General features: G+C 38.5%; 2 protein-coding genes across 4 annotated transcripts in view; one reads left to right on the forward strand and one right to left on the reverse strand.

Annotated features, from left to right (window-relative positions):
* Positions 1-636: 636 nt before the first annotated feature.
* morn4 (MORN repeat containing 4) lies at positions 637-7,707 on the reverse strand. 2 transcript variants are annotated; one of them, XM_042432935.1, is made up of 5 exons: positions 7,526-7,707; positions 4,424-4,497; positions 2,612-2,726; positions 2,389-2,498; positions 637-2,294 (listed from the first exon to the last, which is right to left on the reverse strand). In XM_042432935.1, exons 1-5 carry the CDS (start codon positions 7,531-7,533, stop codon positions 2,146-2,148), a joined length of 456 nt encoding a protein of 151 aa, XP_042288869.1. In that variant the 5' UTR covers positions 7,534-7,707; the 3' UTR covers positions 637-2,145. The 2 variants fall into 2 exon arrangements, with proteins under 2 accessions (XP_042288869.1, XP_042288870.1); XM_042432936.1 differs by lacking the exon at positions 7,526-7,707 and adding an exon at positions 5,694-5,830.
* LOC121911446 (ligand-dependent corepressor-like) overlaps positions 7,059-27,509 on the forward strand; it is a 29,669-nt gene continuing 9,218 nt past the window's right edge. The window contains exons 1-7 of one of the 2 annotated variants that reach the window (XM_042432934.1): positions 7,059-7,425; positions 18,567-18,632; positions 19,569-19,648; positions 20,010-20,142; positions 20,422-20,739; positions 20,856-20,952; positions 23,370-26,400. In XM_042432934.1, coding sequence (XP_042288868.1) covers positions 7,329-7,425; positions 18,567-18,632; positions 19,569-19,648; positions 20,010-20,142; positions 20,422-20,739; positions 20,856-20,952; positions 23,370-24,393 — 1,815 coding nt within the window. In that variant the 5' untranslated portion in view covers positions 7,059-7,328 and the 3' untranslated portion in view covers positions 24,394-26,400. Of the gene's footprint in view, positions 7,426-18,566; positions 18,633-19,568; positions 19,649-20,009; positions 20,143-20,421; positions 20,740-20,855; positions 20,953-23,369; positions 26,401-27,509 lie in introns of those variants that run through there. The other variant, XM_042432932.1, reaches the window with a different exon arrangement.

Consider the following 27,509-nt stretch of genomic DNA (forward strand, 5'->3'; position numbering starts at 1 on the left):
AAAAACATGTTTCTTTTTGAACACAAGGTTTTATTAAACACATCAACCGTTTACCACCTATGTGATACATACTCAGACCTATTCCAGGAGAATGAGAGGATACTATGCAGTAGTTTTCTCTAAGAGCACTCAAAGCAACATTATAGTTACTGAAAAAAAGGTAACCATGGCAATGATATTTCCAGGCAGGTGAAAGTCCGGAGAGGCACGCTTTTAAAGCACCATTTGTTTCCAGTTGGAAATGGATGTGTGATTCTGGTGTATACAGTTCCACTCAGGCAGGAGTGTGTAGGCAAAAGAGGCTTGAGCAGGCGTTGTCTCTGATATAGTGGAAAAGAAAAATACTATTACATGATTTGAAATGCAGCATATTACGCACTTTGCACACACAGCAAAGATTTTAGTACCATTGTGTGCTTGTGGATGGTGATACTGGACCATGCACTGGTCTGCATTTCTGTCTCTAATGTTATCTTCAATCTTTATGATTGCAGCATACTGACGTTCCAAAGGGGGTATTCAAAGCAAGCAACAGTATGGGTTCACAATATTGAGTATTGATTTTTTTTTCTTCTTCATAGAATATGACAACAATGAAAACTGGTAACTGCAATAATCCAGACTAGAGACTTCAGGAATATTTACAACAGAATCTCATATCAATTCCCAGTTTGATCTTCACTCTTTTTGTTTTTCTTGCACACTAAAGCCTTATTGATTTGTCTTTATTGTTCAGCTGTAAGAAATAACATATGTAGCTCATGTTGACTGCTCCAGGCTTCCTTACCTACAGTATCATTTGATTGTCTTTGGTTGAAGTTCCATGAAGGCAACCCTAGACAAGCCACGTCTACAATGCTTTGTAAGGCCTATTAACTGTTCAAGTACACTGAATTTATCTGTAATCACAGACTAGTTGCGATTGTACAAAGGTTAATAAATTATTTAAAGTCTTTTAAAATTTTAAATGACTAAGTAACACCATTATGTACCTCTCATGACACGATTATGTCTTGATGCATTTGATAGATCAGAGCAAACACCATCAACAGTAAATATCTATACACTTCACAAAAAGACATACATTAGCATTACGTACTTTTAAGGATATATCTGATTGATCAATTCTTTCATTCAGCTGCCTCATTTATGTCCCTAAAACAATCTATTTAATCATTATTATTTATCAAGTTTGAGGATGTCCAGTCAACCAGGTTTTTCAGGTTGTACAGGGGAAAGCATGAGAGAAGTATCCAGTTAAATCTCCATGATTTCCACTGGGAGTGGGAGGTTTATTAGAGGAGAGCTGCTGGACTCGTGAGTGATGGGAGCTGAAACTCAGCACCAGCTTAGCAACGTGTCTCTCAGAGTGAAGGCAATCTTCAAACAGACCTCGAATTCATTAGGATGACAGACACTTTAGGGCAAATGATGCAGAGGAGAAGGGAAAGGGAGGGCACGTCATCTGTGTCATCCGATTTTCAGACGGACACCCTTGAACTATAGTACTTTTGTACCAAAACATTTTTAAGGCAAACGTGAATACTGATCTTTAAAAAGACAAACACCAGTGGAAAAAATGCATTCCTTGAATGATACAGTTTGCAGCAGCACTGTTGCACTCTCTGTCATGATGGATTGCAGCATTTTTTGAGGTGAGTATATCTAATTAGTGGCTAATTGTCTTCCCCATACAGACTTACAACACTACACCTCCTCAGCTAATACAGGAAAAAACCTCTTTAAAGTACCAGATGTGCAACGAAATGCTAAAAAGAGGCCTCCCATATTCTGTTGTTTGGTGAATGAAAGCTAACTGTTCTAAAGCAAAACACTAAGACACTGTTTATGAGTACAATATTCAGAACAAGAGAAAAACAGCAGAATTTGCTGCTTACATGACTTGTGAAGTTAAAGGTGTGCTTCATGGTTTTGTGCATTTCAAATCAGTCTTACAGAAATCCATTGTTTGGTCAAATTGCATGTGCATTCCAAGTCACTGTGAAGGCTAAGCAAAAAAGATGCAGAAAAAAATAGTGAAAGACAGCGAGAGAAGAGCTGGAGGGGAGTATACAAGTACACATCCCTGAGGCCCTCCTGGAAGGTGCTGGAACCCTGACTGTTTCTCCTCCAGGGTCACGACAGTCAAAGTGCCAGACTGCGAGCGTTGGTGGCTGAAGCCTGCGCCCGCTGCACCACTCCTGAACACTTCTCTCTCTTCTGCAGCTTGTGGTTTTGAAACAAGCCTTCATTTCGTGGGACACCATGAGCTCCGTCTGGGAAAGTCAATAGCCCTGGAAGACCAGACACAGGGCATTATGACCAACGAAAGAGAGACAATATTGACCTCATGATGGCCGAGCTAATCCATTAGTGTGACAGACTTACCATATCCCTCAACACGTCCGTCTTTGAATTCTCCTTCAAACTTCATGCCATCGTAACGACTGAAGATTCCTGTGCCTTGAAACTTTCCCTGTGCAAATTCTCCTTCGTACCTGACATTGGCAATAAAAGAGCAGGGTTAATAAAGGCACGGTGTCATTTATAACCTAATTAAGGACAAACTTTATCTTCTTTCTTTCTTTCGTCTCACTCTTGCTTAACACACCTGGATCCATCTGTAAATAGCAGAACGCCAGAGCCATGGAAGAGTCCATTGTCAAACTGGCCTGTGTAGCAGGTTCCGTCCTGAAACTTGAGCTGGCCAACACCATGCCTCCGACCTGGAAAATCACACAACATCAGAGTGAGTAATGGCTCAAACTTCAAACAGATGATGGACACACAAGAGATTGATACCATTTGCAGATGCACACCATATCTACACGAGTGTCATCATGCCTCATCTAACCACTTAGCCTCTTTCGGATTATTCTTTCGTAATAGTGCGTAACATACTGTAAGAGACGACCAATCGAGCGTGGCATTTGAACTTGCAATGCGGCTCAGGGTTTTATATTCACTTGGTATCGTAGAGCCACTACATATGTCACACGAGTCAGTACGTGCCTGGATTTAAGTATCCTTCCCCCCCTCTCTGTCAGCTAAAGGTTTACCACTGAATTAGGAGTCCCATCTGCCTCCTGTGCGGTGGGAATTACAGCACTCTAATCCAGCAGATTTTTTAGCAGGGATTTCTACTTTAGGATCCAGACTGTGAAAACAGTCAAGGAATGTTCTTGCATTCCTCTTCTAGCAGCCTATGATCCATTACTAAAGCTTATAATCATGTCAGAGGGCACACCTACAAGTTTCTGCTACATCTAGCTTGCACCTTCAATTGCCACGGTGGGAAAGTGGGTGAAGGGTGCACAAGTTAAAATGATGTGGACAGTGTTTCATTGGCCTTCCAGCAGCTAAAAATCATCACCAAACCACTTGTGAAAAAAGACAACATTCAAAAAAAAAAATGGATGATGTTTTTTTCTGGTGTTTCCATTGATTTGGTTTCACTGCAGCAGCTGACATAGTCCTCTCTAAGATTCCCCAAACAGGTCCAAAGTCTAATCCAGAAGATTTGACAAAGCCAGAGCTTTTAAATCTGGCTCTGTTCGTCATGGGTTGCCAATGCCAGCTAATTGGGATTTGACTAAATAGCTTGAGCTTGCATGTCACTATAGCATCACTGAGGGTTTGAGCAAGAGTTAAAGCAGCACAAGCATCCTCATAATCTTTACTACAATGGAAATTTTTGATATTTCCTCTTTACAAACAGATTTCCCTTTTTAGTATGTCCATACCGGTTCATGAACAGAAGATTCTTGCTCCCTCTGGTATTTGCATTTGTTTCTGCAAGCTTCCGCATAATAACATTATCTAATACGACGACATCAATAACAGTACTTTGTTTGTGTCTGTGTAGCCTAGAGTTTCCAAATGAAGACAACTGTAAACACCTTCTTATCCAGGACTGATGATTTAATGAGCATCAAGCCCATAGTGAGACTGAGGGTCATTACTGTAGATAATGTCACAAGTCTTACTCACAGAGGCTGACTGATAGCATGTTATTCACACATCATTCTCCTCAGGCCATTAAATATGGTCACAATTTGGCTTCAAGTGTGCATGAGGCCATCTATTAATACAAGAAATATGAGTCAAGCTTGATTTATGTAAATTTATGTGTAATCCTATTCCTTTAGGAAAGTAAAAACATGCATAAGGGAAGCTAGAAAAATCACCTGCAACTATTAATAAGAACTAATAATATAAATTTTGAGGGATATAGGGAGACTTATGTCTAAATATTTCCCAATCTATCAGCGTCTCATCATTCCCTTTCACGCAGCTGATAACTAACACAAATGATGCCTTGGAGACACATTATGAGGACTAGGTGTGCAGTTCAAAAGGTTCCAGTGAGTCAGTGAGGCTTCAGACAAAGTTAATTTATGACTGAGAATAAGGAATATCTTGCCTTCTTTCCACTCGCCATGGTACTCTTCTCCACTGGCGTAGGTGAAAGATCCTCTGGTCAGAGTCATGTCACCCCTGTTTTCAACAAACACACTTGTTATAAAAGGCAAAAGAACCAAACAACATATTTATATTGGTGACAGGCAGATTATATCTAAAAGTAAAACACACCACAGTTTTCGGGAGGAGAGAGGCTGAGAGAGAGTAAGGGTGTGTGTCTGCAAGCATCTGCCCTTATGAGGTGACTTTGAGGAAACCACTAAGTCTCTTCCAGCTCTAAGATGATATTCTTTAACTGACCAGTACCTCTGACCTCACTAGAGGGAAGCAAGTGAAGAGAGAATTTTCCCCTAATGGGATTGTCATGAGGGTGCTGACAACATCCACGCCAGTGTCCATGAAACAGAGAACTGTCTCTTTAGGACATAATGTTACAGTTGTTGATCATTTACTTATATAATGCTCCAGTCCAGCTGCGTATTCATGGCACAATGCTGATAAAAGCAGATCTCAGGCTGCATGTGGTTTAAGAACACACAAACATCATTTGGCACCACCTTTGATCGGTGAAATGAATAAAGAAAGAGAACAAACATGCAGGCTCAGTATCATAGCCTACAGGCTCATGTGACAAGTATTTAATTTGTTTAGTTACAGTACAAAACAGGATAATTTTGCAGGATATGCAGCATTCACTATTGCTACATAGCTGAAGAAGGTTTTCCTGCCATCTGCTTTTAAATAGGGAGGAAATTAATGTCAGAAATGTTGTGGGAAAAGCCTTAGTGTAGTTGCAATGTCACTGTAGTTGACTTTTTTTTTTTTAGTGTGGGTCGAGTTACTCCAGATCCTCTGTCAACCCAGTTGTATGGTGGTGGCTGATGTTAAACGCCTTCTGTAAAGGGACAGACTGGAAAACGTGACAGGAGCATGACAACAGACGTAAACAAAGGCTTGTCGCATGGGTCCCATTTGAAAATGATGTTGAATGGCTGTCTTGCTTTCAAACAGAATGGCAGTCAGGTGTAATTTTACCCAAGCGCTCGCCACTGAATACATAATTCATCAGTTCACGCAAAGACTGAAACAGTGTCTGACGTTATTGTAAATATCCAACTTGTGAATGGCTGTCAATATGTGTCGATCAGTGCCGCTTTTAGATACATGTTGCTGAATAAGAGCTACGGTCCATGTAAACCGACTGTAACCTCTAGCAGCACAACTATGAACGAAAAGCGACAACACCTAATAATGTTATAATTTAGGCCTACCTGTACACTACGTTTGTCGTCTCTGAAGCATGGAATCACCGTACAAGAGCGGAGGGGCGTAAAAATATATGAAAACACCAGCTGAGAAACGTATGCCGCATTCAGGTGGTCTTCGTAAGCTCCTTCATCCGAGCTCAAAGGTCTTAAAGGATATTCACACAGGCTCCAGGTGCGCTTGCTCACACTAGTGATAAGAAAATCTGCTGCAAAGAGCGTTTTAGTGACCTTTGTTTTATTATTAAGAGCTGCTGTGTTGCAACAGCTACATAAACTGGGACATATAGCCTATTCCTACTACGAAATTAAAAATCACATAGTTTAACTCGGTTCATATGCCCTGTGATAAAAACTCAAGTCATCGGAGCTCATATGTAAACCTATTTCCTTTCTACAAGCCGTGTTTTTTGTTTTGTTGTGTTGGTGTTCACGTTCATGCGCTGTAGATGCGCTTCATCTCAGGATTCCAACAATTCCGACGGCACTTCGGCACTTGAAGGCAGCACTATCATTGCAGCCTGACCGCCGCGCTGTTTCATTGCATGACTGTTGTTGGCCCTCATTGAAAACTTTCTCTGATTGGCCTGGTGTGCTACAGCTTGGAGAGAGTGGCAGACATATTTATAAAAGCCATTTTTTTCTGAAGCTTCCTGAAGCGCTCAACACTACAACCGACAAGACCAGCCCACAGTTTAATTGGCTTTTTCCCTTGGCGACATTATATGTAATGTGTGAGCCATAATACTGCATATTTTAGTGAAGTATAAAATAGCCTATGTTATTATTCTTTGTATGTTCTTATTCTTACTATACCACAGTCAACACCATATACTTTATATGCAGTCAGTGGTAAGTATAGGACTCAGGTAAAATGTTTTCACTAGGCAAGTGCACAATATAAACATATTTTTTTGCCATTCCTTTGCCATAAGATTGTCTTTTAGTGTAACTCCTACAAAATATCTTAAATAGTACGTGATATTTCCAGGATAGCATTTATTACTATTTATTACTCGTGCATGTGGCTACTGTTTACATACTAATATCTGAAAAGCTAGATTGCTACTGTGCCTAAAAATCTAATTGGGCTACTGCTACATGTAAAACCAGACACACGTTAAGTAAATCGCAGACAGTTATAACCAAACTATTCCAGTAAATATGAAATCAAAAATGATTGCTGCAATATTTAGTAACTATGCCCCCAAATAATTTAAGATAAAGCCAGGGTCTTAGCTGTGGGCCCTTTTGAATATATTTACATATTTTTTTAATGGTAAATTACTTTTTTTGATATTATTTAGGATTATTTAATTTTGTGTAGGCTATATTTTACACTGTTAGGCACCACAACACTAAGGCATGTGCAAACCTACTTGGCAATAAACTTGCTTCTGACTCTGATTGAGGCGGGCAAATGTCATAGAATATTTATTTATGTGTATATTTCTTCACCCAATTACTGACGTGTGTATTCACTAATTAAATTAGACTGGTTTGGTGACTTTGTGACAGAAACCTGTGAGCATTTCCCTCCGGAGAGATTTCTTCCTGTACGTGGGGCGCGCGCGTTCACAACAGGCAGAGTGCTTCCTCTTTCCGTGCGGGTGCCCGCCAGACAGAGAAGAACGATAGAAAATGGCGAGTCAGTGTAAAAGGCAGCAATGCACAATCGACAGGCGCGACTTTCGGCAGGAACTTGACTCGTGGCGACACAGACTCATTCACTGTGTAGGTAAGGAGAATGCAAGCTACACAGGGTACGGTTTTACAGTTTGAATTTCGTCTCTGTGTGACCGATATCGGTGTAAATAACCATCTATTACCGCACTCACTCGGGCATCTCCGAGCGACTTTTTGTCCTCAACTGTTTCCTTCTCCCGGCTGCTAGTCTGAGCCGATAGTTCAGTGTTGCAGTTTGAGACAATTTTGCAATACTTCTCAGGTGTTCTTCCTGTTTTTATTGTTCCAAAAGACGAATTGTAGACTTTAGTTATCTACTGGCGGAACGTTAGTTTGTTTAAAGGGCACCGTGCTTGTTTTAAAGGGAGTGTCGCACAGGAATTATATGCGTTGCGTCGGCCAAACTGCAGACCCTGCTTTGCGCGTTCACGTATGATGATACTGTATTTTGGATGGGGGAGGGCGATGTGTGCCTGTTGTGGATGTTAACATTTAGCTTTAGTTGCCTCTCTCAATTCATCTCTCCTGGGCGCGCATTACTGCAATGAGGAAGTGACTGGGACCCCGCTGCTGTGGGAGTTTCCATTTTCGACGGAAACTAATAAACTCCTTTAAGGTTTGTTAGTGTCTGAGGCCCCTTAAAACACATAATTAAAAAAGCGCAGTGTCGGTTTTTATTTGTTGCTTCTAGGGTTTGAAGCTCTTAGTATTGTGTATATTTGTGTGGGGTAGGTTGGAGGATTGAGGTGGAAGCTAAACTATAATTTTGTGTTATTGTTGCTAAAAAAATAATATTAGGAGCAAGCACATAACCTGCAGCAGGGGTCAGGACTGGTAGAGCTTTAAATGCTCAGGTTAGGAGGATTGAAGTACCCCACATAAAACTGGCTACACAAGTTAATTTAACTGCATCTCACATGTGTCCTCATTGGTCTGTGGTGCAGTATATGTGCTATCTAGGGCATATATCCTGCTGCTGAGCATATTATTTATTGTAAACAAGTGTAGCATTCCTCTTCATGCATGCATATCCTGCTATTTGGTTCGTCTTCAGTACACAGGATGCGAGTACATTATAAACAAGATAAAGTAGAGATAAAAGCCACAGTTATTGTTGCCAAATTATGTGTGATTACAGACATCAGTAGCAACAACAGTACTGGAGATCAACTGCAGCAAATTTTCCTTTAAAAGCTTTGTCGTACTCTCCCCTTATTTCCCTCTTGTATGTGCAACAATTTAAGACGAAGCTCTTATGCAGCTTGTGAAGCTGAAAATGAATGTTACTTTCTCTTTACCATCCTTTATTTACTACTCATTTACATGATCTCTGTTTGTGTATTATACCCGTGTTTGATATTGCAGGACATGCCTCGTGTGATGTGAAATAATTTGTAAAACAAATTGACATTGCTGCTGTAAGATTGTTGACTATGGCTGTTTTCCTGAAACTGTTGATGGATATAACATATTCCTCCATCAGTGATAGAGTTTGTAATTCTCTGAGTATTCATTCTCTTCCACTATACATATGGATAGTTGGTCCAAATTTAAGACAGCGGTTATAAACACGCCAAACCTAGGACTGTTCAGTTTCGACAGAAATGCTTGAAGAAGAGGTAGAAGCCATTTTTAAATCCATGCCTTGCCACCCTCCTTCTTGTGACTCGGTAACATAGCAACAGCCGCTGTGGATGCTAAGCACCATCACACACAGATTGATGAAGCAAATGAGGAGGAGAGAGTTGCCAGGTTATCCCAATGTTTACTATCAAATTAGCTCTTTATGTTCTATATTTAAACTGGATAATGTATTTGAGTTATTCTCACTTTTATCCATCTCATAGGGAAATATGGAACACATTGTTTTCTGTACTGGCACATTAAGTAATGCAACATGCTGCAGAATCCCTATTTTTGCTTTAATAGAAAAGAAAGTGCATACAGCCTGGGGTCTGTATGCACAATCCAGTGGCAAACAACCGGCTCTCTTAAGTACAGAGAATTCTGCTGGAAGAGTGTGATAACGCTTTTTTTATTACACCAGCTCAGAAAAAACATCTTTCAGAGGGCTCAACATACTGGCGACAGTGTGGTTTAGTGAATGACACTCATTATCATATTTTTTGGGACTGCAATGTAACTCATTCCTTTTGGCAGGACATACATAAGGTTATAGAGAATGTCCTTGATATCAAGATTCTGTTTGGGTTTGATATACCAAGGCCAATTGCCTGCAAACATGACCTTAGTAACGGAGTGTAAGAAGCGGCGCAAGTAAGAAAACAATAACAAGAGAATGGTTACAGCCTGAACCGCCTGTATTACAAGACTTTATTGAAAATATGAAGGACATTTATGTAATGGAGAAATTGACCTTTTCTTTAAAGGTGCAAGTAAGCATATTTCAGTCATATTGGGTAAAGGGATACAATACTTTAGTGCCATTGAACCTGGCTATTTTATTTTATAATTCTTCGGGTGTAAATAATAGACTAAATAATTTCCCTACCATTATCATCTTAAGGAAATCAATGAATATGATGTGTTTTTGTGCTGTAAACAAGTTGTCTCCAGTATGTCCCAACATCTCCTTACCCGTTTATTTGTTTATTTTTTGTTTGTATGTTTTATTTTGCTTTGTACTTTTTTTTTTTTTTAAAATAGTTTGTGCTTATATATTTACAAAAATAGTTAAGATGAGAAAGGTCTTTGGTGTAAAATGGAATTACTTGAAATACTCTCAAAAGCTATTAACGTAATTGCAAGCTATCTTCATTTCTAAATGATTTGCTCACGTCTGTGTTCAGAAAGTTTTGAAAATTCACAGCATAAATAGACACCGTGGTCTCTGTTGCAGTGTGCTGTATTTTGTTTGTTAGTTTTTTATAATGATTTCTTTCTAAATAGTACTGAAAATGATTGAGTAGAATGTTTTTGTACTTTTTTTTTTGTAAAATAAAATCAAAACTTAAAGAAATAGTGCAAACATAGATAAACACACCCACTGATTCAATTGTCAGTCTGTGTCTCCAGTAAAGATTTGTGCAGTTTATGCCATATATTTTACAAATTTAATGCCCAAACATGCATGTATGCAGTGTTTACGCCATGATTTTTGGTAGAATGTAAAAGAGAATTTGAAATAGCGTTTATACCACAGTGCACTTCGACTCATTTAAAACTCAGAACACTACTTCTGAAGATGCTGATCTCAAAATGTCACATTCAATCAGTCTCACATAAAATGGCCGCCATGCTTGGGTCTTGTTGAAATATGTAATGTATGTACAAGGAGTGAGTTAAGTTTTTGACTTTGTGTTAAAGGAGTAGCTGTGTAAATCTGTTTAAAATTTATGTGGTGTTTTATGTTAAAACTTTGAGTTTGTGGCTTATTTAGAGCTGGTTAGATACCAAATTCTTAATTAGAAAGAGCAAATGAAGCAAAATAATAAAGACTAGCTAAATCTGACAGCCCACTGCTTGTGACTGTCACTCATAGACTAGTTTAACCAAAGCACCAAACGTGGGTAGATTTTCTGTTTGGTGAATAAATCTCGGAAGGCTCTCCGCCACTATGGCGGTTTGTACCAAAATAGTCATGTAATAAAATACCTGGCATGATGGCTCGGAGGAAATTACTCATGTTTGTCCCTATACAGTGTAGATATGCACAACATATGTGTTTTTTATGCATGTCTAAACAGTGCCGCAAAACTGTAGGAGCGCTTGAGATGGTCTGAGGGGCAGGAACGCCAGCTGCAGACTGTCTTGAACACTCCTAGTTTTACGGCACTGTTTACCATACATGTTAGTGTGGCTCAGTCTATTTCTTGAAAATGCCCACTAAAGCTGCAGAGTCCAAGCATATAGTTGACGCATGCTTCAATAAAACTCCAATAGTATGATCTTCGTTTCAATCGTTTATGGAAAACTTTCTTCTTAAGGCCCAAACGCACTGGGAGCGATAATTGACACGCGTCAGATGATGTGTGTCAATTGATGCTCCTATGGCGCACTGCAAGCATCAGATTTGAAATTCCAACACCACAGAACCAACACAGATTTGTCATTTTGTATTAACTGCTGCATTAGTTGGATGTAATGACTGAATGAAAAGGAGAAATGCAGAAGATGATAATGAAACTGAAACTAAGAGCGTTTGTGTCCACAGTAAATCTGTTGACTGTTTGATGGTTATTTATTTATGCCTTAAAACCTGACTGCTGTGAAATAATCAGAATATAACGTTTTATTTCTGTCATTCAGAGGTTTTGTTCTCACTACTGCTAGCTCTCCTTGCTCGACCATCGCTGGAGTAGGCGCGTCAAGGCAGTTTGACGCGCGTCATGATGTTTCCAGTGCTTGTTCGGCCATTAAAAACAATAGGTGTACTTCAAAACGCGCGCGTCAGACACTTCCAGTGTGTTTAGGCCTTTAAAGTACAAAATAAAAACACACTACACAAGCATGATAAGTATAGTAAGCATGGCAAGAACAATAAGCATGTACATGGCAAACATGGTCAGAGATTAGTGTGCTGTCAAGGCTCCATAGCTTCAACCAAACTATCTAACAAGCACATGCAGTATGTTTTACATTTTAACCTATCAGAAACCAGGGCTGATTGCTATCATTATTGGTCCTAATTAAACATACTGCAACGAAACTATGGAACTGCTTATTATCCATAGCAAATCAGCAAAATCTAAATTATTTACAACTATGTCTCTACTGTATAAATGTCTGTAACATTATGGGACATCAGCCACTCGACATCACAGCTCTCTGCTAAACTGTCACCTGTCTTCAATCTGCTGCGAGCTAATGTTAAAAATGCAATTTAATTTTCTACCTTAAAATTTTAGGTAAAAATATGCTTGGCCGGTGGATTTTTTTTCATCTACCATTCCACTTGGCAGGTGAGTCAAAAAGTTAATTTCGGACACTGAGTAGGGCAATAACTGCACAGATGAATGTTGGCACCGCCTATTTTACCTTGGATTCTTAGTGTGTACCATCAGTGTTAATAATGTATTAGGTGAGCTATCAGTGTGGACTGGTCCAGAAGAAGCTACAATACTAGGTAGGCTGTGTGCTCATTATTGAAAACAAAATGTAGAGAGAATAATAGCTTTCTGACCGGTCACTAGCTCCAAACCCAAGACTGTTCAGTTGGTCACTTCTCCCTTTATGATTGACAAATGTCCCTTGTGTTCAGGCTATAATTGTGAAGCTCCAGAGTACATGACAACAGCATCAGTCTGCTGGCTGCAGAATGGCATATTCTGTCCATGACAACAAGGACATACTTCTGTTTGGCTTTTTGGTGGAGAGGGCTGCATGCCACCACCACCCTGCTGACGCTGAAATGGACATTTTGTCTTTGTGTATTTAATGTGAGCAGTAAAACTGCAGGCCAGAGACAAGGACAATTGTCCCATAGAACAGCAGCAACAATTGTCTGTATGTTTGCCTATACATGTGTTCATGGTCCATCAGCCCCCATATGCAAACTGTGTGGCTGAAAATGTGTGTTTTGTCTAGATTTAGGAAAATTTGGACTGGAACAGCACCAGCTAACATCTGAAAATGTTTGGAATGTGAGTTATTCATATTTGCGTTTGACATGTGGGTGAGTGGGATTAAGGATTTGCTCAAACAAATAACAAGCAAATATCGACATCAGCCAGATTGTCTGATTCATAATTTAAACTTTTGCATGGCCCATTTTCTGTTCCAGTGTGCCCCTTCTGATGGGCTTTTGGCCTACATTTTCCTAATTTGCAAATGGAGCTGGCTGAGGTTTGTTGACATTTTGCGAAACATGACCAACAGCTTTAATGGTTTTGTATGAAATGCACTGTCTTTGACTGTGTGTTTGCTTGAGTGTACACAGTTGTGCGTGCTCCCTCTTTTCTATTTGCCTCAAATCATGGTGGTCTTGTATTTGTTATTCAAAGTTATGCTCTGTGCAGCATTACACCATTTGACTGTCAGTTTGCATCATATCACATTAAGTATTCATGGAGTGTGTTTTTTTGCTGTAGATGTTGCTCAAAGCTGCCACCTCATCTCCCGCTGCATAGCCTGATCCAATTGTATATTGCTTGTAATGAACACAATGTGTAGTAGACAAATGAGATTTCAAGCGCTACTTTGCTCATGTCCGTGTAATGTGTAAGCCTGTCTGTTGACCTACTGTGATTTTTTTTTTTTTTTTTTTTTTTTTATGGATAGCGTGGAAGGCAACAGCACATGCTTTGTAGCTTGTTAGGCATTAGGCTTGGTCTCAATGTGATGGTTTGGCTTTGGATGAAAACAGTCATGAATTGTAGCTCGACTAATTTGTGCAACATTGTCATCTCAGTCTGCACTCGTGTTCACCCCTATTTTACATCTTCATAGAGCTTTGCTCAGGCATCTCAGTGCTTGAGATGCAAAATCATGCAAAATTACACCATCATCAGCATCACAATCTGAATATGGATTAAATTAAAGATTAAAAGATGATGTGTGCAGTCGTAGAAGATGAAAGTGTTGTAAAGGAAAGGTTGTAGCCAAATATGAGAGATTTAGCACAGTTTATTTTGGTTGCACACTGATTTGAGCTTAGGGAAGCTCCTGCTCTGTTAGCCTTGGTCACTCCTTCGTTGAGTTGTAGTATGTGTACAGTAGTCACGGTGGGGGATGGGTTGAGTGGGGGTTGATGCAGCGCTGTGCACCCTCAGCAGCACTAGAGCAGCAAAGGGAAGGGTGGGTCATCCAATGAGAAGAGCACTGCAGTTCGACCATTAAACTAAATGTTATCATTTTAACATGATGTCTTGTCTTGTGATCCTTCAATCGTTGAAATATAAATTCAGACATTTATTCTGTTGATAGATTATAGGAATCTCAGACTTGGTCGGAAATCATGTCCAAGTCTGTCATACTTGTACAGGTGTTTTTATGTATACGTTGTCATTCTGGTGCCTACCAGGCATACAGGCTTCATACTAAAGAATAGATAAAATGCTTGTAGTTCAGATCAGATCAAAACTAGGTCGTATGACAAATTGAAAGTGTTTATAGTTTATAATTCGGAATGGCTACGCTCAGTTTTGAGAAGTCAAAGACATGGTTGGATGCAGCCCCACTCTGATGTTGGAAAGGTATGAGGGGAGGAGTTTCTGCAGCTATTCCACTATCTAACAAGCAGCAGTAGCACTTCAGTGCTTCTTCAGTTTAAAGCTGCCAGTATGCTTCTTCAGAAGAGGAGCTTTCCTGCAGAGCCTGCTTAATATATTCAGGGGCTTGAGTCAATTTATTTTTCATTTTCACACAATTTTGGATATTTTTTTACAACTATGATACAGTGTGTTCCTTACAAAGCATTCTGAATATGATAAAACAAAACTATTGATTTCAAGATTTCTCAGAAATTAGTTGAACAATTGAAACTATAGAATTGAATATTTATCCAGGGGAACCTGTGATTTCAAATTAGGTAACAGTGAGGTCATTATCAAAAATGAAACCTTATTGCATAGTGGGGAGGAAAAAAAACAACTTCTGGAGCTATGTAACAAAGTGAGCTAACAGCTAGCAATGTTTAAAGTACTTTCAGAACCAGCAGCTCTGCGCATCTTTCAGCGTTGCATCCTCCCGCTATCACCACCTGGCATTGAACTGCGTAACTGCACAATGGTTATAGGCTGTATCAACAGTCACATGGTGCTTCAAGCGTTGACACTGGAAAATCAGGTTACATGTTTATAAATGTTTACATTGAGTCACGTCTTTGTGTAGGATTTTCTTAGCTACACTACCAAGCAGCGCAGTACCCACGAAGCACATAGTGCCAGAAATAAGCAGTGAAGAGGGTTTTATCTCACATTATGTGCTGTTCTCAGTGATGTACAGCTAACAAGGTTAGGATTTAGGTCCTAGATCTGTGGGATTTCTATAAGTGCTGGTAGGAAGGACGGGGGTGTCACACACTCCAGCCTTTCCTCTCCTCCTATCTCTTTTTGGTTAGACCCCTTTCAGAATAGATAAGATAAGTCTGAAAATTTCACTTGGCCAAGAGGAATTTCTCTCCTGTCAGCAGGTTTCCTGCATGGAAAGCACTGGTTGAAAGCTAGTCTCTTGCAGGGATGCCCTAATGTAGGGCAGGTTTCTCAGGTGCTTGAGTGCTATCACATAGTCCTGCTTGTTCCTTTTTTTGTTTGTTCCTTGTAGCCAAGTTTGCCTCAGACAAGTTGGTGGGTAAAAAAATCTGGCTGAGAGAATATACTCTTAAATTAATTGTTAAAGTGTCAAAATGATGACACATTTGTCAATACCGTGTTAATAAGGATCCCTGATCATAGAAGAGGATAATAAGTGGAATTGTTTGATGAATAAAAAGGAAACTGCATTGAACTGTTTTATTAATATTGCACTTAAAAGATATGGTCATGAGTTATGGTTTGGTTTGAAATATTCCCCTTAAATAAACTCAATTCAGTTAATTAATATGGTTTTAATTTCATATTTTAAATGGACTATTAGTTTTTTGTTTGAGATTTTAATGCTTTACTATACTGAATGTGAAATAACAGCGGTGATGTTAGTTTCAGCCTTGCTGGATAAATGGAACCTTGTTACTTATTTTTAGGTGTTCGTGACCAAAAGTGTTTGTGACCAAAGTTGAATTCTCTTTGAATTTCAGCAGAGCCTCTCTGTATGTTATTTCATTTTTCATTTCAGTATACCTCTATCAGAATTAAGATGCGCCTTCACTCTAAATTGCCTTGAGGCAAGCTGCAGTATGTGTTTGGAGTAAATAAAAACAAGCCAACAAAGGCTGTAAATAGCAAAATGGTCTTGAATCGTCATACTCCTCTTAGATCGCTGGATGAGTGACATGAATGACTAACTCTGTCCTATAGTTTTAAAAAGAGAAAAATCAGGCGATATGATGGTTACTAATATTTCTGGATAAAAGGACTAAATCTTCTAATGAGCTTCAATGACATGCTGTCACTGCAATTTGGCCTGTAGGCATGTTTTTTCCCATTTTGGCAATGAATGAAGATTTCCAACCTTTTTAACCTGATTTCTTTTCATTAGTCGTCGATAATTTTCAGTATTATTAGGTATTAAGCCCAGTGGCACATAATACTGGGCTCCTTTTTTCTTTTTCTCATTATCACTTTGTACCTCTATACCCAGTGCTTATTATTGTATCTGGAGGCTATCTGATCACTTTACCTCAAACCAGATATGTGTAGCAGTGTCTTCATTATGGCCTAATTCCCTCTTCAACCTAATTAATTGGTAAAAGTTACTTTTAAACAGGAAAATCCTAACTTCACCTTAAAAGCTGAACATTGCTGTGTTTTTCCTGCACCCAAAAGTTAGTGTAGTAACTACAGATTAGAATAAAAATGCACTAAAACATCACTATATTGTGGGTTATTGTGCATTTTGACTGTGGCCATTATTTACTGTTTTATACACTCATTTATTTTGTAGAGCTTGCAAGACAGCTGTACACGCTATCAATATTTTATCCATTGCACACATAGGAAGCTTGCTCTTCTAAATTTAAGTTGCTGGTCCCCAAATGAAAGGGCTCTCTTCATCAGTCTCTACACCAAACTATGCCAGTTTGGTGTGCTAATATTGCCTCAAAGTCGAGTCGTTACAGTATGACACAGTTTTAAATGCCCTAAACTGAATTCCTGAAGAGTAGTTTGATGTCATGGTGCTGCTCTGTCAAACGAAAGTGGATGACCTACTTTTCTCCCCCTGCCTCTGAAATATTTCAGAAATAGGATTGGATAGCTTCAGCTGAAGTCCTGTGCACTAACCCAGAAACAGAGTCACGCTGCAGCTATAGGCAAGGCTGTGTTTCACCACTTCACCCCCCACCCCCTTTTCCCTCTTTATGTTTGGCTGTTGAAAAGTGGGTGGGGATTTGTAGGGAAGCAGAGAGGGCATTTTAACAGATGACAGCTTTTGATTGAATTCACTGTGAGTTAAGAAAGAGAGTGGATGATAAGGGCTGATAATTTTCCCACTTGTTCTCATCTGTGAAGACATACTGTAAGTAGGCCTTTACTGTGATGTGTTGTTGGATGATGAACTTAACACATTTTCATATAGGCTCTTAAGATTTTTAATTTTCAGTGGTACTAATATTTTACATGGCTTTTTAACATTACTGCTGTTGTATGTATTTCTCGCCAGAATGGTTTTATTCATGACTTTTTTATGCCCTTTTAGTGCCCTAGAAGATTTGGAATAGTGTACACTCATTTGAGATTTGGTTCAGAGGACAGATGTTACCTCTGACCTCTTTAGCGCTTGATTTAATGCATGTAGTGGTTTTGAATTGGTTATATTGACCCTGCGGCAGTCAGCCGACATTGCATATTGTGTTAATGCACTGTTAAGTGAAGTCCTGTGCAGCCTAACGCACTATATCTTACAAACAGCTGGGACTGAAGGATACCACTATCCCTGTCAGTAATGCATATAAGCTTTTCTCCTCAGCTTATATACATGGTATAGGATTTCCTTCTATTGCAGACAGCGTTTTGTAAGTTCCTTAAGTGTAGAGTGTTAAAAACTGTCAGGGGATTGTGTGGATTTGTTTTTGGTTGAATTTATGACCCTTTTTAATTGGTACTTGATTCTACAAAATTGTATAGGATACTTTGACAGCATCACAGTCTTGTTCTGGCTGTTTCTTTTTAATGTTACAACATGCAAGCATTCCCAACTCTGTAGGTGCTTCAGTTGCTTGGCAACAGGAGGATGGAGTGCATGTATTTACTGTTGAAGTGAAAACCTGGGGTGAAAGCTGATAATATGTGTTTTAACAGAAGCAGAAGGTTGCTTACGGGGGTTGTCAAGATGAAATAGAAAGGCAAAGATGAGCCTGGTTTTACGTTTTCACGTGAAATGTCAATTATGTACAGAATACTGTACAGATTCTTAACTGATTTTTTTTTCTTCTTCTTGAGTACAAAACATTTGATTTGGGCCCCTGGGCAGATTTGGTTTTCTTAAAACAGTGATACATTTTAAAGCTATGTTGGTTTGAGCACTAATTAAGAGTAAATCGTAACCACTGTTTGGTCAAAATGTAAACGTTCAGTTTGCTGTTGTATGACGACTATTGACAACTGCATATTTATTGAATGTCATGTCTTTCCTCAGGTTTTGAGAGCATTCTCGAAGGGCTGTTTGGTCCAGAGCTGGTAGAAGACCTCAAATTATTTAAGGGTAAGAAATTTCACAGGCCAGTTAAGCACAGCAGATTTCTTATCAAAATATTGGCAATGAGGTTAACATAGAAGAGTATTCTGACATGAATGAGAATTTTGTGGTTTGAGTGTAATCTGTTATCTGGTCAATATGACAATGCTGCTTCATTGTACCATCTGGTACCCCTCTACATTCACTCTTCTCTACAAGACTGCCCCTCTGGCTGCAGAAGAGAAGATGCCTTGTGTTCCTACCAAGTTGGTGTTTTGGATGGCGCATGGCCAGTGTAAAAGTCTACAGTGTCCTACAGACATTTTTACGATGCATTATGTTACTGAGACAATAGTGGGCATTATATGGGTTTTCATTACATTTGCAATGAGAGGACTGTTAAAGTCTAAGTAGACTTTCCACAATAGCAGTTGGGGAGGGCGACTGCTGAAAATGGAGTTGAACCGAATCAATAAATTCTTGATTCAGTCAGTCTCATTAAAACAAATCAAAACACTTTTATTGTGGCTCACTCATTAATGCTATTCATTTCATTTATTCACTCCTTTTCTGCTGTGAAGCACAATTGTCATTCAGTTGTGCACTGAAGAATAACACATTCTGTGATATTATAGTCAGATTCAAACTGAATTTAGGAGGTTTAGGTCAGATTGTATTCATGATAATTAAGAAAAATACAGAATGTTTAAGCAAAATGTACTATATGTAGGTCAGTCAGGCTTAAGAAGAGCTTTTATGTTTTGGTGTGTGATTTTATTTTGTTGTCAGTTTTGTTAAGAAGAAACAAACATTGTTTTTTCTGACACAAAATGGTTACTTTGAATATATTGTTAAATATTACTTATCAAGTAAAAATAGACTTGTTGTTAAGAAACACTAAAAAACAAAGATTTTTGTCAGAGCAATGTATTTCATTGCTTGTTATCTGTTTTGCGTCCACAGACTTAGAGCCTGTAGCAGTGTCTGACTGGTCATTTGATGAAAATTGTCTATTCTGCTGTTTGAGACGAGACAAAGTAAAGGTAAGATTTCTTGTTTTCTGTATTTATTTGTTTACATTTTAGTAATGTCTCAGAATTACATTGTAAAAGTAGCTTTCTTTTTAAATTGTTTTATTTTGTGGCCTTAATGCTTTCAAACCATAACTTTGGCAGAAGAGCACAGGTTATATGATAAAGATCACAATCCAGACGAAGCTATAATGTCAGGAGTACCGCAGGACTTTTATCTGTCTGTCTCGTAGATGATGTATGGTTGAATGGATGTTAAGAGTGCATTAAATGTGCCTTTGCTTACTAATCCATTAGGGTTGCCACACAGAATTACTTCTTACTTAAATGATGTATCAATGTATCCTGCCTAAACAGTTTTGTCATTTAACAGGAACACTTAATTGGCTTAAGCAACGAGGGGCTTGAAGATTCACCCAAACCTCTCCTGGTTAAAGATCAGACCACAATCAGCAGACTAGAGCAACAAGCTGAGGAATTTCTCAATGCAGTCCTCAGCAGAAAAGGTGGGTCGTGATGTCTCAGTGATTAAGTAGTCCAAGCGCATCAGTAATTTGCATTGTTGTGACACTAATGAGCTTAGTAGGCTTTTATTTAAATGTTAATTGTGGCCTGTGGAAAATGACTTAAGCATGTATGTGTTTTTTTTTTTGAAAGGAGGGGTACCACATGGGTTTTTATTCTTAAAATAATCTTACAATGTGGCTGTGAATGTTTAACAATGATTACTTATAGCTCAGTAAAGGAATGCAGATGTAACAATTGCATTTTTCTTTTCTTGACAGATGTGCCAAGTTTCTCAGACCCACACATTCCAGTAGTGGCTCGAGAGATCCTTCAGAGAATGATCCGACAGTTTGCTGCCGAATATACCTCAAAAACCAGCTCCCCTCAGGACAGTTGCTCAGATCCCCAGCCACACTCTGACCAAAGCCTGCCGACCCCACCCTTGCTCTCAGGAGCTCCTCCTACCAGCCCTGCTGCCACCTTAGCTGGGCCTGCACACAACCAGAACCCCGTCCTCAGCAAGCTCCTCATGGCTGACCAGGATGCTCCTCTTGACCTCACAATCAAGAAGCCCCTGGCTGAGCCCAGTGAACAAGGTAGTGTGAACTTAAACACATCGGTAACAGAGCAGCTTATTCAAGACTGACCAGTGCAACAGCACAGTATAAACTTAACATTTAATCTTAATGTTGTTACCTGCCTTTTTTAACAGAAGGAGTCCTTGACTTGTCTATCAAAAAGAATCGCTGTAGCAGCAGCCTGCCATTCCGTAGTCCATGCCTTTCTCCAACCACAACCACAGTCAAAGGGTAAGATAAGTTTCTTTATCTTTTTCTCGTTGGTTTCCAGTTCTTAAGCAGCAATGTTTTGTGTTCTGTGGATATGTTACATTATAGTCTAGAAAAACCATAAAAATAAAAAGCAAAATTTAAGTGATAGGTTGGATTTTTTTTGACATAGGATGGTTCAAGTTACTTGTCATGAGGTCAAAGCATGGATGTTAGCTGAGGCTTGAAAATTAGAGTCCAGAAATTAGAGATCTCTCAGCCATCTGGTGGCTTGATGAAAATGAACAGCAACAAACAGGGTCATGCTAACAGAAATGTTTTCTGCCACAAAGCAACATGAAAGAAGAATCTTTTAATGTGTTTCTGCTCTTTGATTCTTCTCTCAAACCTTACTCCATTGCATCCTGGAAGATGACGTGGAGCCCGTTTTGTATCATGCTGCCTTTTTAAGATTAATCACCTTGCAGACTATAGGTTTATGCAGCTGTCAGCTGTTCATTTTTGTCTGACAGTTCACTGGTATTGCCAGCTGGGGACTGAATGAGCAGCATCTTGTTAGTTTGTTTGTGAGAGCTATTGTGGCTTAAAATGATTCTGTTAGCTGGCCCTCGTTTTTGGTTTCTGTTCATTATTGTCTGGCAAGGCACCGTCTTGTCTGATGATCTATGATTCACTACAGGACTTGTAGCCTCAGTAATAGTCTTGCATCTATATGCAAGGTGAGTAATTTGTAACATCTTCTGTCAAAAAATCTAATTTTATAACTGCAGACGACTGTAATAGATTCCAGAATAAACAAAACCTTAAGAATCTGCTCCTTGAGGACTGAAGCCCTGCACAAATGCAGTGGAAAGTCAATATACATTTTTTTATTTTAAGTGAGGCCTTATTATCATTCCAGAGATTCTCGACACTGGAGTCATTCAGTAGTAGAGGTGTTAAATTGAATTCTTTCACAGTTGCACGTCGTGTTCGTCTCCAAAGGAGAGACTGCATTTTGGTTGTTTTAATAACAAAACATAAACATTGCCTGTATTTCTGTTACCATGTCGGTAATATGGGTAGTTTGCATATCATGCATGCTTTCAATCGACAATCATGCCTATCATTCCTGTAGAGCATAATAACAAATACTAAATCCTTGACAATATACATACCCTTGAAAAACATTCATGCAAATCTAAAGGATTGTTTCCAATTTTAATTGTATTCTCTACGGACAAAAATGAATTGTATCTCAATATCTTTAGCTAAATAATATTTAGTATTTTATTTTGTATTTTGATTATGTTTTGTTTTTCTTGCAAAGCATCTTGATATTGTTTAACTCTAAAGTGCATCCGTGCTTGAGGCTGATATGTAATAATTTCAGTGGCTTTGCATTCTCTACTTCTGCCGCTTTTAGAGCTGATAGGATCTAAAAGTGATCATTCCTAACTCAATAAAGATGCCTCTGATTTTTATCTTACATTGAATATTATGTGCAGCATGCACATTGCTTCATTTTGATATCTACATAAAAACTATCCACATTAAGCTTTATAGAACACTGACTTTAGAAAATAGAATTAAGAGATTTAGATTCTAAAAGGGATAGTTGGGTTTTTTTTTTTTTTTTTGTAAGATCAGCATCAGCACTGTGTTCAGATTCAGCACAGAATCAGAGCTGACCACAGTCCTTTGGCCCCAGACAATGTCCATGCCAATGTCTCTATCAGAGATTAACTTACAATAATAATAATAATAATAATAATAATAATAATAATAATACATATCTTAATTATTTTGGAATTCTTTAACTATCATATACGATTTTATTTCTCGCTAAATTTCTTTCCGTGGTCACACTCAGTCAATCGGGCTTTGAGTTTGGTACACACAACAACCCTCTGCTGGCTTACTCTTTTATTGCTGTGCTTGTTCAGTGGTAACGTCACACACAAAATGTCAAGAGCTATGACTTGCTTTAGTCATTTTGTATTTCATAGTTATTGTGCCCTGCTTAACAGCTACATGCCAAGCTGCCTTACAGCAATGACAATTACCCCCACCCTCCTCTTTCTGGCTATGCTTTTTGAGCCACTGGAATACAAAAACCTTTATGTACTCAGTATATTCCTTTTCTTTGGTTTTATTTTCTTGGTTTCTTTGCCCTTTCTTTTCCGTTTTGTTTCTTATCTCTTATGTTGATGCAAAATTTGTAAACAATCGTCAAGAAAGCAAATAAAAAAATTGTCAAACTTGAGCCTTTTTTGTTCTTAAAAGACACACACACAACCACACAGTCCGTTATTCTAAAAGATAGTGATGTTACCAAAGCAAGGTCATATAATAAAGGAGTGGCCAACATCCTCCCCTCCCCAACCCATCCTCCTTTAGAAAAGAGAAAAGGCACTGTGCAAGCTCTGCTTACACCCAATTTCCTTCCATCCAATCAGGCGATCCTTGAGAGCGGACGGACAAGTCGGACTGTTTATGAGGCGCCTACAGGATGGGAGGAGGAGGGAGAATATCGGCCACTCCACCCGTTATAAGCCTCCTTCGCCTCTCGCATACTCGCTGCACATCAAAGAGGAGGTCGGTCTGGAGAGCGACCCAGAGTCACCTCTCAGCCATAACCACAGCTCCAGACCCACTGACCTCTTCAGCAATGGATCTGCCTCCTGGAATTCCAAAACTCATTTTGGGGCCCTCCTCAAACTCAAAACCAACAGTGAGGCTAGTGAGCATCTTAAAGACATACCCAGGTTATTGGAAGCTGCTGGGCTTTTCTCAAAGTCACTGGCCTATGGTAAAGGAAACCTCCAGGAGGCCTGCCAAGATAGCCTCTCCCTTTCTCATTCATCTTTTGACCTCAAGATTCCCCAGGTGCGAGTTTTGGCCACAGGAACAGACCCATCTTGGGACTCTCTGTCCACAGAGTATTCAGGTTCACTTTGTGATAATGGTCTGGGAAAGAAGCTTCGTTCCATTCTGCCCAGGCAGATTCAGAAAAAGAGCAGTGGAGGTTTTGATGGCTCAGGTTCGGAGAAGGAATACTGGCCTTACGACACCGACCGCCAAGCCTTGGGGGGAAACTATCCCCTGGATTCAGAGTCGGACCTAGGTAACAAACAGCCAAGGAAGAAACGCGGGAGATACCGACAGTACAACACTGAGCTGCTGGAGGAGGCGATTGTGGTGGTGATGGGTGGGAAAATGAGTGTGTCTAAAGCCCAAACGATCTACGGCATTCCACACAGCACCCTGGAATACAAAGTTAAAGAGCGATTGGGGACCTTGAAACATCCCCCTAAAAAGAAAGTGAGGCTGTTAAGCCAGCTAGAGGAACAGGGTGTTTCACGGTCCCTTGAGACTAAAGAACTCCAAAACTTCCAGGACATTGTTTCTGAGAAAAGAGAGAGTTCATCCTCAGAGAACGGGAATGGGTTGAATGATGGAAGCCTCTCACCAAATGAGTGATGTAACAGTAAAGTACTAAAAATGATGTACTTTTTAACCAGACAAATGTTGCATTTGCCAGACAGTGGAAGTTGCTGACTTGTTTTTCCATAAAACCTCAATAGTTGTGTGTAACATTTAAATCAAAATACTCATATTTATTATTAACTTATTTACTTATTATAATTTGGTTATTAATACATTAATATGTGTATATATGGCCATCTATCTTAAACGCTTCACATGCTTGCTATTTGTTAGGAATTTTAAAATACTATATATTGTTAATTTTATTTCATTTATATAGGTTATGATTTGAAGATGACCATTCCTGGCTCCATAGATGTACTCTGAACATTCAGAGTGAAATCATGTCTAAGGAAGTGGCGCCCCTCAGTGTCTTCTCTCAGTACTGTTCAGAGCACTTGGTCATATCTTCAAAGTGAATATATAGTTAATGCAACTTTTTATGTAGGCCCTGAAAATATAGGTGAAAGCATTCTAAGCATACATTATTATAAATTATTGTATCTGTTATTTGTTTATGGAGGACAGTAAAAGTCTCTGTCACTGTTTTGCAAATGCACTTCTATGGCTGAAATAGACACTGGAGATGTAAGGACAAACAGTCCAAACACTATTATATTCTAAATGTGTATTCATTCCAAACACTATAATATCCAAAATATTTTTTTTGTTTGTTTTTTTTTATGTTTTTTTGTTATGTTTTTGAAAATGTTTACTTCTGGTTAACAAAAAATAAGTTCAGTACTATGTTAATGTCAAAGTCTTAAATAATATTTAGGTGCTGTGTTGACATTTTCAGACACTTTTAGCTCCTAAGGTATTTTTTTAATACGAAACAGAACTTTTATCAAGCAATATTAGCAAATAGAGCCTCACTTACAGGCTGCCTGTTTTTTGTTTTATCAAGCTAGCAAGTTAACTAACTTGTTAGCTACCGTTACAATCATGCCTCAGTCCAGACCCAGTTATTTCTCAAGTTATTAAGGCAAAACATTCAATGAAAATGTCTCTTCCTGTGGAGAGGAAAAGTGATTATCACCTTCTGGCAGTAGTATTTGTACTTCAAAGAGAAATGGCTTGGATACTTGAATATATTCATCAAAGGCTACATTTTATTTGAGAGTCTACTTAGATTTGATTTGAGTCAAACTTTATTGGTTCTAATTACTTTTTGTGCAGTTACAGACAAGCCCAGACTTTAAAAAACTAAAGCCCAGACTATTAAAACTGTGAAGATTAAAGTTTGTAGTGTTTTGCTGCATTAAGCCCAAAAACCCGTGATTCCAAAACCACGCTAGTGACTATGTAGTTCTTTTTTTACATTGAGTAGAAGATTTTTTCCTGGAGGAAACCACACAACCATTACCTTGAGATCTTTCTGTTCTGAGTGGCCATACCAAAGCTCAGGTTGACGCCATTTCCTGAAAATGAATACTATGTAGAAGATTGGGTGAAAAATTCATTCAGTGTTTTGCCTGGTGGACTTGACAGAGAGAGCTCCATGTATTACTTCATGGAGTTCACTGCCTCATCCGTTATACTGCTCTACTGGGACACCTCAGTGTGCATTATCCCTTATACCTCAGGACATTCCAGAATATGGGATTATGACCCATTATTCTTTTATCAGGTGGATACACAGCTGTAGCAAATCTTGGTAATTATCTGTTTGCAACTCTTGCATCCTTTCAGAAGTACACAGTGTTGCTTAGATGAACGTGGATGTTTTGATTAAAGAAATGATTGCTTAAGTTTTGACACTTAACATATATTTGCAGCCATATATTACAAAGAATGCCTGCATTATAAACATTTTTAAGTGAGAGATGATTCAAAAGTAACATATAGTTGAGGAACATGCGTGTTCCAGCTAATAGCACTGTAACAATAGAACAAATTCATGTTTGATGGTAAACTTACTATGTTGTAGGGTTTCTCTTATTTAACTGTTTAGTTTGTACACTGCCACACTTTGGTCTAAATGCAGGGATGTTTTAGTTGATTTTTAATGATTTTTTTTTTTTTTTTTGCATTCCTTCACACTCCAAGTTCAAAATGTTCATTATTTTTCATCTGGTTAACCATTAATGAGGTTGATGCCTCAAACCTTTGCTCCTAATCAACATTAATAATCAACAATTTTACACATATTCACAAAATGTTGGAATAACTTTGCTTATATAGGTTGAAAAAACAAAACAAAACCATTGCTTCAAATAGTAAAATCTATTCACTAATTCATTTTCATTAATTAAATTATTCTTGCATTGACAATCATCCAGCATTACTCAAAATCATGCTTTATTTTCTCATTCAGTGTCTAATGCATCTTAATGAATACATTAAAGACATACAAGTGCTTAGTGTTTATTGATAGGTAAGACATGTTCACATTGTTTATCGTAGCAAATCTAATGGTCGACTACCTCATCTGGAAAATCCATATCACAGTTTACTGTTCTCATAGCTGTTTTTATGTAGCAATTTCTCATGCACCCAACACAGTTTATTCTAGAAAGCTTTCAGTAAAGGCAAGTAGCTTACAAGACCAGTTGTCATGGAGATGACAGTAGAAAATCTGTCAAAAAGATTCACCACATGTAAATATCTAAGTGTATCTCTGTAGTGAATTGCACCCTGATCTATTTAATGTTCTATAATTTGTTTTATTTTTGGGATGGGGGAAGGAGGAAGTGTAGGTGCTCTTTGTTGAGACAACTGATGATAAGAGCATTTCTGATTTTTTTTAATTTTTTTTTTTTATTTAGGAACTGTTTTGTTCTTAAAATGGTTTACCTTCCCTTACATACCTGCGCAAACTGATTATATGTTTGGGGAGGAGTTATTTTGTAAATGCAGTATTTATTAATCAATATTTATTAATTAATAGTTTTGTCATCACTTAAGTAACCATGAATGTAAATGGCTTTAATAAAACAAAACATTATTTGCATAAGTGTTTATAGACACATAAGTATATAATGCTTAAAAAGGTATATTAAACTGTCTTACATGATAGATGTGAAGGGAAGACATTGAAGATTGTCCTTTACTTCACACTTGCACAAGTTGGGTATTGTTTGCTTTTGTTTGGTAAATACAATGTACAG

This window comes from Thunnus maccoyii, chromosome 14, assembly GCF_910596095.1.
Source record: "Thunnus maccoyii chromosome 14, fThuMac1.1, whole genome shotgun sequence".
Classification (NCBI taxonomy): Eukaryota; Metazoa; Chordata; class Actinopteri; order Scombriformes; family Scombridae; genus Thunnus; species Thunnus maccoyii.

Bases quoted from the DNA above. Each gene is read 5' to 3' on its own strand.
- morn4 (XM_042432935.1), bottom strand. The intron at 2,727-4,423 runs GCAAGATATTCC...GTGATTTTCCAG, and splicing joins CCATGGCGAGTGGAAAGAAG to GTCGGAGGCATGGTGTTGGC. The intron at 2,295-2,388 runs GTAAGTCTGTCA...CTGGTCTTCCAG, and splicing joins CGGACGTGTTGAGGGATATG to GGCTATTGACTTTCCCAGAC.